The sequence below is a fragment of the Mustelus asterias genome, chromosome 1, assembly GCF_964213995.1.
Source record: "Mustelus asterias chromosome 1, sMusAst1.hap1.1, whole genome shotgun sequence".
Classification (NCBI taxonomy): domain Eukaryota; kingdom Metazoa; phylum Chordata; class Chondrichthyes; order Carcharhiniformes; family Triakidae; genus Mustelus; species Mustelus asterias.
In genome coordinates, this window is record NC_135801.1 from 168,971,729 (window position 1) to 168,985,457 (window position 13,729).

The window sequence follows — 13,729 nt, forward strand, 5'->3', positions numbered from 1 at the left end:
CATTACACAGGACCAGATCCAAGATAGCTTGCTCCCTCGTAGGTTCTGTAACATACTGTTCGAGGAAACTATCACGACAGCATTCTAAGAACTCTTCCTCAAGTCCACCTCAAGTCATGTACCAACTGACGCAAGAACAGCTTCTTCCCTGCTGCCATCAGACTTTTGAATGGACGTACCTCGCATTAAGTTGATCTTTCTGTACATCCTAGCTATGACTGTAACACTACATTCTACACTCTCTCGTTTCCTTCTCAATGAACAGTATGCTTTATCTGTATAGCAAGCAAGAAACAATACTTTTCACCATATACCAATACATAGGATAATAAATCAAGTCAAAATCAATTGAAAGCAGATACAATTTTTGACTGCTAACCTAGCTCTATTAGTTCCAATTTAAGCAATATTCCTCACAGACTTAAACTCCTCTTGAAAATCAGTTAGCAAACAACATAGGCTTAGGTGCTGGTATATGTTAACAGTCCTAGAGAACTTTCACACCTCTGGAGAGAGGTGCAGAGAGCCACCTGTCTTCTGACACTCAAAACAACAGCCTCCAGAGAGAGAAAAACACCTGTTTCTTTCAGGATCAAGCAGAGATTAACTGTTTTTCCCTGTAAGTATAGCTCCACCTATTCACATGACTCTGTCTCTTGTCAATCAATCTAATTAAATCCTATTCTGAAACCCTAGGGGAAAAAATAACAAAAAATAAACAAAATGCATTAGCTCACATTAAACAAACACTCCATTAACTAGGATCAAGTACTCTCCTATATTTCCAGCATGGAGTTGCTTGGTTTGCAGACAGATCCGCACCAGGTAAACCAGAGCTGACTTTTAAACATACCTCACGAGAAACAGGATATAAATGCAATTCTTAAAGGCACAGTATCGTCACAAAGCTCAAAGTGGGATTTGGTGCAGTATTCCCATACAGTAGGATTTTGGATAAGTTGACCCTTGTGGAGGGTACAAAGTGTGGGTGGTGGGGTGGGCAATAAGGAGGTGTCAAAGGCACAATTAAGGGTTTTCCACAGCAAGAGGGCTTTAGTTGGAGATGCAGGGTACACTAGGAAGTGGAACTTGCCAGTGATGGAGAAGACATGGTGTTGCAAGCTCATCTATTATGTAATAGCTTTCATAATATCCAGCTAAAAACTAAGTCCTAGATCTGAATATTTGAGAAGAAAACATATTGGAGCAAAAAGTTACAAAACCAGAATATGACCAAGAGAATCCATTAAAGCCAATCTGTGGTAGCAGTTTACAACTAGAGGTAGAGATTAGATTACGATTGTACTCACTTGCCCACCTTTCTACAGCAATGTGAATCAGAATGTCGTTCACAACATTTTAAAAAGATATTTTGAGGCAGTGAGAACACATGCTGATGCTTAATAAAACATATTGTCTTGTGAAGTAACTAAGAAAATCAGTTTCTGTCTCAGTCTTCTGGATATAAAACCTTGTCCTCTCCAAGTACCTAAAGCACAATTGCTGAAATAAATCTAAATAGCAAAAATAAATCAGCAACAGCAGAAGTGAACCAAAGGAAACATAAAACATTTAATAATTATTACAAACATTGAACTGAACATGGAGCAGATCCACTGTGAGCAAGGATTTTCTTTTACCTGCCATTTTAATTCTCTGTGCACTCCCACTCTGACCTCAGTCTTCTACACTGTTCCAACGGACAGACGTGAGGTCATGCATTTTGGAAGGTCTAATACAGATGGGAAATATACAGTAAATGGCAGAACCCTTAAGAGTATTGATAGGCAGAGAGATCTGGGTGTACAGGTACACAGGTCACTGGAAGTGGCAACGCAGGTGGAGAAGATAGTCAAAAAGGTATATGGCATGCTTGCCCCCATCAGCTGGGGCGCGGAGTTTAAAAATTGGCAAGTCATGTTGCAGCTTTACAGAACCTTAGTTAGGCCACACTTGGAACATAGTGTTCAATTCTGGTCGCCACACTACTGAAAGAATGTGGAGGCTTTGGAGAGGGTACAGAAAAGATTTACCAGGATGTTGCCTGGTATGGAGGGCATTAGCTATAAGAAAAGGTTGGGGAAACTTGGTTTGTTCTCATTGGAATGACAGAGGTTGAGAGGCAACTTGATAAAAGTCTACAAGATTATGAGGCGCATGGACAGAGTGGACAGACAGAAGCTTTTTCTCAGGGTGTAAGAGTCAATTACTAGGGGGCATAGGTTTAAGGTGCGAGGGGCAAGGTTTAAAGGAGATGTACGAGGCAAATTTTTTTTACATAGAGTGGTGGGTGCCTGGAACTTGCTGCCAGGGGAGGTAGTGCAAGCAGATACGATAGTGACTTTTAAGGGGCACCTTGACAAATGTATGAATAGGATGGGAATAGAGGGATATGGTCCCCGGAAGGGTTTCAGTTCAAATGGGCAGCATGGTCAGTGCAGGCCTGGAGGGCCGAAGGGCTTGCTCCTGTGCTGTAATTTTCTTCGTTCTTTGAAGCTCACATAAGGGGTAGAGACAGCACCTCATCATTAGACTGGGCACTTTACAGCCTTCAGGGCTAACCAAGAAATTCAACAATTTTTTAATCTTAACCTCTGCCTGTGTTTTTCTTCTTGTATTTCTTGAACAGCAACTGGCGATAGTGGTTCCACTTTTTCCCCATTTACACCTCCTGCCAACAAATCTTTTGTTAATTTTCTTGTCCCTTTACCACCTCTCTGCCTTGCACCATTATCACTTTTGTCATTAATTCTCTCACCCTTCCATTCTGGAAGAGTTTTAAAAAATTAATTTGTGGGACTTTGGTATTGCTGGCTGGCCCGCATTTATTGCCCATCCCCAGTTGCCCTCGGGACGGTGGTGGTGAGCTGCCTTCTTCAATTGCTGCAGTCCATGTTCTGTGGGTTGACCCACAATGCTGTTAGGGAGGGAATTCCAGGATTTTGACCCAGTGACTGTGAAGGGACAGCGATATATTTCCAAGTCAGGATGGTGAGTGGCTTGGAGGGGAACTTGCAGGTGATGGTGTTCCCATGTAACTGCTGCCCTTATCCTTCTAGATGGAAGTGGACGTGGGTTTGGAAGGTGCTTCTAAGGATATTTGGTGAATTGCTGCAGTGCATCTTGTAGATAGTACACATTGCTGCTGAGCGTCGATGGTGGAGGGAGTGGATATTTGTAGATATAGTGCTTTGTCCTGAATAGTGTCAAGCTTCTTGAGTGTTGTTGGAGCTGCACCCATCCAGGCAAGTGGGAAGTATTCCATCACACTCCTGGTTTGTGCCTTGCAGATGGTGGACTGGCTTTGGGGAGTCAGGTGAGTTACCCACCGCAATATTCCTAGCCTCTGACCTACTCTTGCAGCCACTGCGTTTAGGTTGGGTCGATGCCAGTGTTGTAGCTGTGCTGGAAAAGCTTGGCTTCAAATGTTAACTCTGTTTCGCTCTCCATAATTTGTTTAATAAATTTAACTTAAAAAAATACACACTTTTTGTAGTAAAAAACTTCGGCCCATCTTAAAATTCGTCACTTAAATATAGTCTGAGTGCAATCTTTCAAAGGCTGTGTAGGGCGGTACAGTGGTTAGCACTGCTGCCTCAGCGCCAGGGACCCGGGTTCGATTCCCGACTTGGGTCATTGTCTGTGCAGAGTCTGTACATTCTCCGTGTGTCTGTGTGGGTTTCCTCCGAGTGCTCTGGTTTCCTCCCAAAGTCCGAAAGACATGCTGGTTAGGTGCATTGGCCATGCTAAATTCTCCCTCAGTGTACCCAAACAGACACTGGAGTGTGGTGACTGGGGGATTTTCACAGTCGCTTCATTGCAGTGTTAATGTAAGCCTACTTTGTGACACTAATAGATAAACTTTAAACTTATCTTTCAGTTAATCTAGCAACAATGAACTAATCACACACAGACATTAAGATAATGGGTCAATATGACAACTGTTGACCCAAATGAAGCTGCAAACAAATGCTTCAACCATTAAACTCACGCTGCCAATCTGTAAACTCAACCACATAAAGAAATATTAACATAATCATTAACATACTAATCATTCATCATTCACCCGAGCATCATAAAAATCAAAATGCACAATGAATAAACTTTCAAAAAGTAGAAATTAATCTTTTGTAAACCTCAACAAAATTGGAATGAGTTCTCAACATTTCAAAAAATATATATTCCTTTTGCAATAATTCAAAACAAATCAGGATTATAACAAAATATGAATAACAAATGAAAAATGGCAAACTTGTTGACTTCCTGACATGTCTGAACAGATATTTGGGTGCCAAGTCATTAGATTTAGTGTCCCAAGAAGGGTCATTTAGGCTATCAATCCTAACCTTTTCTACATACAATGTGTTCTGCTGGCTTAACAAGTTCATATAACTCTTACCTCAATCCAGTTCAAGCCATGCGAGAGACTAACATCCCTGTATTTTGTTTTGTAAAATATATAGAGATATGCTCTATGGCATGGAGTCTATGCTCTCTTTAAAAATTTTAAACTTGATAAAGACTTAAAATGGCTGAATCTACATCTGTTTGTGGCCCAGAACAAAAAGGAGCTACCTGGCAGTAGTTGGAAACTCACACCTCGTTATCTCAAAAGACCAAGAGAACTATACAAAGGCCATCTGTATTTCATAATCCAGGCTGGCCAATAGAAGCTTGCTTGCCCACCAAGATAAAGGACCTCACAACTTGCCTTACTAAAACTAATTTCCTTTAATCCCCCATTCTCCTCAGTCTATATGCAGATGGAAGTCACCTGTTTTCTCACTGACCTAAACAATGGCAGAAAGGGAAGATTATTTAGTTCCTAAACTGACTGCCATATTTGCCCACGTAACAGCTGCACTGCAAAAGTAATCTAATAATTGTGAAAAAAAACTTTGGGTCATGCTGAGAATTAGCACAGTACTATGATTACATCTATTCCCTCTTTACCCTCTTAAGGCCACACGTGTCAAGAAAACAATTACACAGTGATCTCCAAAACTATAATGTAGCATTCTAAAATATTCATTCATTTTATCACCTACACTGCACATTTTCACAGACAGCTGCTCTTTAAACACAATTCTCCTCTTACAGCCAAGAAAGAGGTGGCTTCCCAATGGATCATTTGATTGCCTGAGTTCAAATCCCATCTTTAACTAGATATTTATGTAGCATAATATAAACGGAAAATGCTGGGTGAACTCAGCAGTCTATCAGCAACATAATGTTTTGAACCCTATTTGACCCTTCGACAGAACTGAGTCATATGGACATGAAACGTTAACTGTGCTGCTCTCTCCATAGACACTGCAAGATACACTGAGTTTATAAAGCATTTTATGTTTTTATTTCAGATTTCCAGCATCCCCAGTATTTAGCTGTTATTTACACAATATTTATTTTAGTTAATCAACTCAGTCTTAAGTGCTTCAGCTACAAATCTGTTCCATAAGCCATAATGGGGGTAATGGGAAGGGAGGGAAAATCTCTAGTCTTGTGTAGTGGATCAGTAGTACCTAACAAGAAGGCTAAAACAACAGTGCAGTAGTTGGAAGAAAAATGGAATACCCTGATCCCCCCCCCCCCCCCCACACACACAAGAGCTACATCTAATTTCGTCTTGACATCACACAACGTTTTGGCTTCAACTACTTTCTGTGGTAATGAATTTCACACATTCACCATTTTCTGGGAGAAGAAATTTCTCCTCACCTCAGTTCTAAAATATCCTCAAACTCCCTTAGTTCTGGGCTCCCCCACTATCAGGAACATTCATTTTGAATCTACCCTGTCTAACCCTGTTAGAATTTTAAAATTTCTATGAGATCTCTTCTCGCTCTTCTAAACACCACTGAATATAACCCTAAATTAGTCTCTCCTCTTTTGAGTCCTGTCATCCCAGGAATCAGCCTGGCAAACCTTCACTGTACTCCCTTTATAGCAAGGACATCCTTCTTCAGATAAGGACACCAAAACTGCACACAATACTCCAGCCATGGCCTCACCAACACCTATACAATTGCAGTGAAACATCCCTGTTCCTATACTCAAATCCTCTTGCTATGAAGCCAACATACCATTTGCCTTCATACCTGTGCACTTACTTTCAGCGACTGATGCAGTTTGGACTGTTTACATTTAACATAAGTATCTCAGAAAGTAGCCTAACTTTATATTTTCTGGAATATCACTTCACAGAACCAAACAGCCCTGAAGGCTACTTGGTCTATCATATCTTTGCCATCACCATAATAGACTAGACTGTCCAATTTGCCCTACTCCAAAGATCTTTCCCCCCAGCCTTGCAAATCTTTCCTTTTCAGGTATTTATTTAATTCTCTTTTGAAAGCTATTATTAAATATGCTTCTACCACCCCTTCTGGTAATGTCTTGCAGATCATATCGCCCTTTCACGAGAACCATCCCAGTTTCTCTATTATCTCCACATAACTGAAGGCTTCCCCCCCCCAATGCATTCTACTAAATCTCTGATATACCCTCCTTTAGGCCTGGGCATGCTTCCTAAAAGGTGGTGCCAAGAGATGGACATATTCCAGCGAAGCTCTAACAAGTGTTTTATAAAGGTTGAGTCTTAGTTACTTGTTTTTGCATTCCATGCCTCTCTTTATAAAGTCAAGTCAAAGCTCCAATGTTTTGTTTTTAAAAACAACCTTCTCAGCTTGTCCTGTCAAAGATTTATGTACATACAACTCCTGGTGTCACTACTCCATTTTATTATACCATTTCGTTTCTGCTGCCTCTCCTCATTCTTCCTGCTACAATGGATCACTTCACATTTGTCTGCATTACATTTCATCTGCCATGTGTGTCTGACCATTTCACCAGCCTGTTTGTCCATTACTATCCTGCTCACTGTTTACAACATTTCAGAGTTTTGTGTTATTTGCAAACTTTGAAATTTTGTCATGCATACCAAATCCAAGTCAATAACACATCAAAAAAGAGGTGTGGTCTCAACATCAAATCTGGGGGTACACCACTGCACATTTCCCTCCAGTCTGAAAAACAGCCATTCGCTATTCTTGTTCATTGTTTTACGACAGGGATCCCAACTTGTTTACGCTAACACAATATTACAGTAAAAACTGCTTTGCATAATAGGATTTCCCCACTTCACAATTTTGTAATCAAGTTACCAGAGCTTCACTTGGAGGAAATGTGCAAAAGCAGATCCAATCCATATCTGTCATGATCACTTGCAACCAGGATTATCAAATACAGCAAAGACATCGCTGAAAAAAGACACAGGTCAAAGATTCTTCAGGACATTCTCAAGAATACCAAAATATGAATTGTTGTTCCCTTTACATTTCGAATACTTCCAAAATCGAAAAGCTGTGATATGTGTCTTTTTCAGCAATACTCAAGTTCTGTACAACCAAATGACAGTAAAGATAGTTGAAGTCACTTTAAGTAAACAAGCTCACACATATTGAAATAAATGGCAATGGTTCAGTGGGGAAAATAATTTAAGATATCTTGATAATATTATATTTGTTTAAATTTGGATGTAATTAGAATCAAAAAGCAATAATCCCACACGTGAGAACTAATATGGCTTCAAAACTCCTGAAAAAAAAGTCATATTTTCTCTTCCACATTTTACATATTAAATTCCCAATAAGACACAATGTATGTACCATGCCAATGCTGAAGCAAGCTTAGAGCAGAGACAAAACATTTTTGGACCCAACTCTATGCTCTCCATCACTGCTCACAATAAAAAAAGAATGTCTCAGCAAGAGCTTCCTATGGTGTTTTTACATGGACATTCTTCCACCCTGTCAATTTTTTCCACTGAAATTTGCTTTTAAGCATCATTGCCTTGTTGGGATAACACAAAAAAACCAGTATTATTCGTGTGAACAGTTGACAGACTTGTGAGCATAACCTCCAACACAGACTCAATGGGACGAATAGCCTCCTTCTGTGCTGTAAAAGACATGGAACATCCAAGCTTCCCCCGTTGTGTGCAAACATGAACATTTCAACATGGGTCTGCAGATACATAGATCAGGAACAACTTTCCCTTCTCGAACCCAGGGTTGCTGAAGCTTTTTATAGTAACCCTTCTCCTGGTCAATCTGAGAACTGCTAACCCAGCATCGATGAGAATTCAAAAATGAGACATTTGTGGTCCACTTGAAATGGTTACTAAATAGATAAGTTCACTGAGTTACAGTTTTGTTTATACTTGCATTCAAATTCATCCCGTCTATTCTGGTGATCAAACTAATACAGTGCCATAAGGCACACAATAATCAAAAACCTGCCATGGTTAATATGGTCAAATTAAAATTGTTTTTAAAATTTATGCATGTTTTCACGCACACAGGATAGATCAAGATTTGATGCTAATGCCATATTGTAAGCAATAGCACAAATAAGAGCAATAAACATCTCTCATTCAGGACACTCATCCAGATTTCACTTGTCATTCCACAATGTAAACAATCCAGCGCCATCAGGTTTAGTGCTATTCTCAGTAACAAAATGTCAGTGTTAAAAGTATATATTGAACAAACGATGCAAATTAGCACTAGCTACTAGTATTAATTAACTAGTGTTACCTCCTACAGATACATTTCTTCAGAGTCAGTTGTGGATTTTTTTTTTGTTCGTTCATGGGATGTGGGTGTTGCTGTATGGGCCCATCCCTAATTTAATTGCCCTTGAACTGAGTGGCTTGCTCGGGCATTTAACAGTCAACCATATTACTGTGGATCTGGAGCCAGGCCAGGTAAGGATGGCAGATGTCCTTCTCTAATGAACATTCATGAATCTGACGTGTTTTTACTTTGGTGGGATGCGAACATGGGTCCCCGGAGCATTACCATGAGTTTCTGGATTAATAGTCCAGTGGCAATAAATACCACAAGCCTCTGCCCCCCCCCGGGTCCTAGGATCTAACCCCATGTGTGGTTTCATTGTTTAAATTTTGTAGCAGGTTATGATTTTACTGATTTAACATTCTCAAGAGTGATCATATGTAGCAAGTTGAAGCTCTCTCCAGGAAATTGCTCAAATTAACTATGTCAGTGAGATTTTCTGTAAAGTTCTACCGCACTGCAATTTGTAAGAGAAATGATGAAAATTCCCCAAAGTATTTTTACACTTCCTACATCCAACTGAAGCTTTGGCTTTTACCATTTGATACCATGGAGCAAAATGGTCTTTTCAACTGCACAGAAAGCATTAGAATAGTATTGCATATAAGCCAACATCATTTAGGTGCTTGCTTACAAAGTCAAAGTATTTTTTTAACAATGATTCCATTTTATATGTACGTCATTCATCAAAAGCCAAAAGCTTTATCAAACATATTAAGGGAGATTGCGGCTCCTAGCAACAGTATTACTTGACACTTTTCACCAAGGGATATCGGGAAAGGTACCTGGTATGTATTGAAGGAGATGAAAAGATAATAGTGGTGTCAGGGAGCCATGAAAGAACATGAACTCATGAAGGAGTGGGTTTGATCAGCTTTTTCTCATATCCGATTTTATGTTCTATTTATGATACAGGAAAGCAAAACTGAGTGGCTAGGCAGTTATAAACAACATTATCTGATACAAACTGACATAAAGCAATATACAGGTTAAGAAATTATAGTTGATTTCTAAAGCAGTCACCTAAAATCAGGGAGAGAGTTAAATGAAAAATTACACAGGCCACCCAGGTACTGCTTTTCTCTTTTATAATTACTGTTGTAAAGAATGTTCGTAAATACCTGGAATCTCTGCACTAATCGTCCGCTTGCCACTTCCAGAGACCTCATCCTCTGATGAACTTGTGCTGGAGTCACACGTCAAGTCACTATCACTCGTACTGCTGTCCTGCAGCAACGTGTACTTTTTCCTAGCTGCTGCTTCACGTTTCTGCCGTAGCAATCGTATCCGTTCCTTTTGCTTCTGGGTTCTAACCTTTGAAACACGGCCATTTTGCTTGTCAATTGATGAGCGATTCTTTTTAGGAGCCATGGTTGATGTTTCACTCTCAGACCTGGAACGTCGTGATTTTCTGCCAACTGCAGGACCAGAGCCTCCTGAAGGATCCTCATCTACAGCCGCATTTACCTGAGGTGCCTCATTCTCCTCTACAGATGAAAGTGTGTCAGAGTCTGCCAAATGACCGCTGGAAGAAGGGGAAACCATACACTGATTTGAAGAGTCACTATCATAGTTTCGGCCAGATGTTTGTTTATCACTGTCTGCAGATGGAAGCTGGGATTCAGAAGAGTCTTGCCCAAGTTCCATCAACAAACAAGGTTCAGCAGATAGCCCACTTAGTTTTGGTGGACAGTCACGGTTCTCTTTTCTCAATTTGGCTGTTGAGGTCTCTTTCTGAAATGACCTATCATCTTCCTTGCTAGTGTCACCAGCTTTTGTCTCAATACCTTTGGTTGAAGTCTCAGCTTCCTCCAGACCATCCTGGGATGAGAAGTCTGCCTTCTCTGCTGCTTCCATCTTCATGTCACTTAGCTTGAGCACTCTCTATAAAAGAGCATGGAGTACCAGGACTGAGAAGGTGTGAGCTCAGTTGAAGATAAGAAGCTGGAAAACCTAAAGAGAGCAGAGAATTCATAGCTTCGGTTAGGATAAACAAGCAAATAGAAAATTCTTCATTAGATCAATTTGTTTCCATCTGTGCATATAATTTAATCCCAGCAGAACATTATTTAATCTGATAATGGGGAAAACACATCACCTTGTTTAAGAAACTGCACAGAAATGGTTTCTTTTTATGAAAGCAGATACTGTAAATCTGAAATAAAAACAGCAAATGCTGGAAGTACTCAGCAGGTCTGGCTGTATCTATGGAGAGAGAAACAGAGATAACATTTCAAGTCTTGATCAGAACTGATGTAATGACAGATCACAGGACTGAAATATTAACACTTTCTCTCTCCACAGATACAGCCAGAACCTCAAGAATATTCAGCGTTTTTTAAAAATTCATAATAGACTCTGTCTGAAATAGAACCTCTCTTCAATCTCATAGTAGGTTAATCTAATCCCAAACGTTAGATATTTTTGTACTGGTTTTTAAATCTGGATTGCAGGATCCAGACTCTCAACATTGGTGCTTTTAAATCAATTTTTCTAAGCCCTACAGAAGATTTGTAGATTCAATTTCACCAGGGGACAAGAGCAGCAATAGGAGCTGGATGGTAAGAACCAAGGCTTGGAGACCCTCTAAGTGTTTAAATATGTGAATCTGTCATACATGCCCAGATTTATAATTTAGCTCACATGTACACTGTTTACATAACTTCTTTTAGGAGAAAAAATTGTGAACTTAATACTTCGTTTTTAAAAAGAAAAATTAAAGAAACCCAAGTGCAGGTCTCAATTCAATCACTTGTTTGGCAGATAACAACTTTATTGGATGAGAGAATTGTTAAAAAAGAGAAAGTGAGGGAGGGGAGTTAAGCCAAGGGCAGAATCACATGAATAGCATTTCAACTCTTTATCCCTTGTATCATTGTTCGTAATAGAGGTATTCACTGTAAAAAATTGCCTGTTCAAACCTTTACGAATCCTACTTCACAAGTAACTGTGTTTGTAAATAAGTTTGTGATAAAGCTGCAAATCAGAACTTTGATTGTTTGATGCTGAAGTCAGGGATTTCATTCATAGTTGTTTCAAGGATTGAAAAAAATGTTTTCAGCTGGTGACTAAAGGACACTTTTACACACAAAACAGAAAGGGAGAAAACAACTTCAAATTCACTGCTTACAAAAGTAGGAAAATCCTGCAGCTATTTCTTATTCCTTTGGTCCAAAATTTCTAGTTCAGATTTTTATTTTGGGATGTGGGTGTAGCTGGCAAATCAGCATTTATTGACCATTTCTATTTGCCCTTAGTGGTGGGGTTGTACTTTTTAACCACTGGGGTGCAGTTTAAGCAAAATACTACAGATGCTGGAGATCCAAAACAAAAACAGCAAGTGCTGGGAAAAACAGCAGGTCTGGGCAGCATCTGTGGAGATAGAAATAGAGTTACATTTTGAGTCCAATACAACTCTTCTTCAGAACTTCAGGGTTGCCAGACCTACTGAGTTTTTGCAGCACTTTGTGTTGGAGTGGTTTGTTACATCACCTAAGAGTCAACTATAGTGTTGTGAGGCTGGAGTCACACATAGACCAAACTAGTAACAGTAGGTTTCCTTCCCTAAAAAAACATTAATGAATCAACTTGGTCTTTAATGCAATCTGACAGCTTCATGGTCACTTTTACTAAGGCCAGCTCTTTATTTACCGATTGAAAATGAATCAAATTCTCAAACTACTTTCATGAGACATGAACACAATTGGATTACCAGTCGAATAACATAACCACCAAACCAGCTGCATAAGTTTCCACAATCCTTTCAACAATACATGTAATCCAATCTTTTAAAAAACACTTTTCTTGCAAATACCTTCCAGCTTAAAAGGAAACCTTCAATGCTGGAGAAATGTGGAAATAATTGAACATGGAAAGAATGGAGAACATTTTCCAAACGATTACCTTGTGTAGAGGAGGATGAAATCCTCATAGTCCTATTGTATTTATGGCTAGTTTTCCCTGGAGTCTAACATTGAATCAAAAAATGACAAGAGTACAAGAGCCAGAAACCCAAAACTTACTCCAGTTAGCTAAAGTAAACAGGAATCTACCCGGGGGAATGAATCGTACAGCAGACCTTGAGGTACAGCCCAAGATCATTCTCATTTTGAGTTCCAACGAGGTGAGAATGCAGGAAGCATGGTCCAACAACCCTAGAACAGAGACAATTTTATTTGAGTGAGGTAATCCATTTTGCAATTCAAGTAATGGAATAAAGTTCATGGTGGACATTTGTATTGCTGATTGGAAATGGCTAAGTATACAGATTCAAAAAAAATCCTTTATCCACCTCTCTTCCCACTCTCCTGAAGTTCAAGATTGCTGAACTGAGCTTGTTTATGGAAGTTCAAATACTTAGTGTTAGCTTAGTATGATCCTATGTAGCATCACAGTTCAAACTAGCCCTGTCCCACTGAAAAGTCTACAAATGTGCACTTTCTGCAGCAATCACTGCAACATGTTTAAAAACAGGAACTCTCACCAATTTCCATCTCTGCTTAGAGAGCTGTATATAACCGTAACAAAGTACAGCAATTTGTAGATTTAAAGACGTAACTTTACACAGGACTTTTTAATGAAATGGATAATTTAAGTCCTACATGGATTATTTTGATTTTTTTTAGCACAATCTTTTAGTGGGTGTATGTGAACGTTTAGTTGTTGACAAATCACCAGCTTCGTAAGATGCTCAACACCATCAAGGAGTCAAAGATGAGTAAATGCATGGGGACTTCAACTCTCTGCATCATTGAAGGTATTGATTGTAAGAAACTAAAATAAATTCACTTTTGGAACAAGTAAATGAAATCACCTTAATGAAATCATCAGAACTCACTGCTTAAACATTAAAAATAAGTGGTTCCCATTAATAGAATTCTTAGTAGCCAATTTTAAAGCCAATTTTATTAAAGATCATGAAGCAAAAAATTTAGAATCCTTTCAAATGCAGGAATAAAAATTGGTTTTGTTCTTTTGTCCAAGAATTAGGGAGACTGAAAAATGAGAGAGGGTCGTTCCCCTTAGCAATAAGTATTCCGCTTTGGATACGGTTGAGGGGGACGACATACCAGTGGTGAGCCGCAGTGAGAGGA

At 39.3% G+C, this 13,729-nt stretch overlaps 1 protein-coding gene across 3 annotated transcripts in view; it reads right to left on the reverse strand.

Moving 5' to 3' along the window:
* ark2n (arkadia (rnf111) N-terminal like PKA signaling regulator 2n) overlaps window positions 1-13,729 on the reverse strand; it is a 113,165-nt gene that overhangs the window by 59,999 nt on the left and 39,437 nt on the right. For 2 of the 3 annotated variants that reach the window (XM_078222731.1, XM_078222745.1), the window contains exon 2: window positions 9,758-10,589. In XM_078222731.1, coding sequence (XP_078078857.1) covers window positions 9,758-10,499 — 742 coding nt within the window. In that variant the 5' untranslated portion in view covers window positions 10,500-10,589. Of the gene's footprint in view, window positions 1-9,757; window positions 10,590-12,658; window positions 12,791-13,729 lie in introns of all 3 variants that reach the window. The other variant, XM_078222738.1, reaches the window with a different exon arrangement.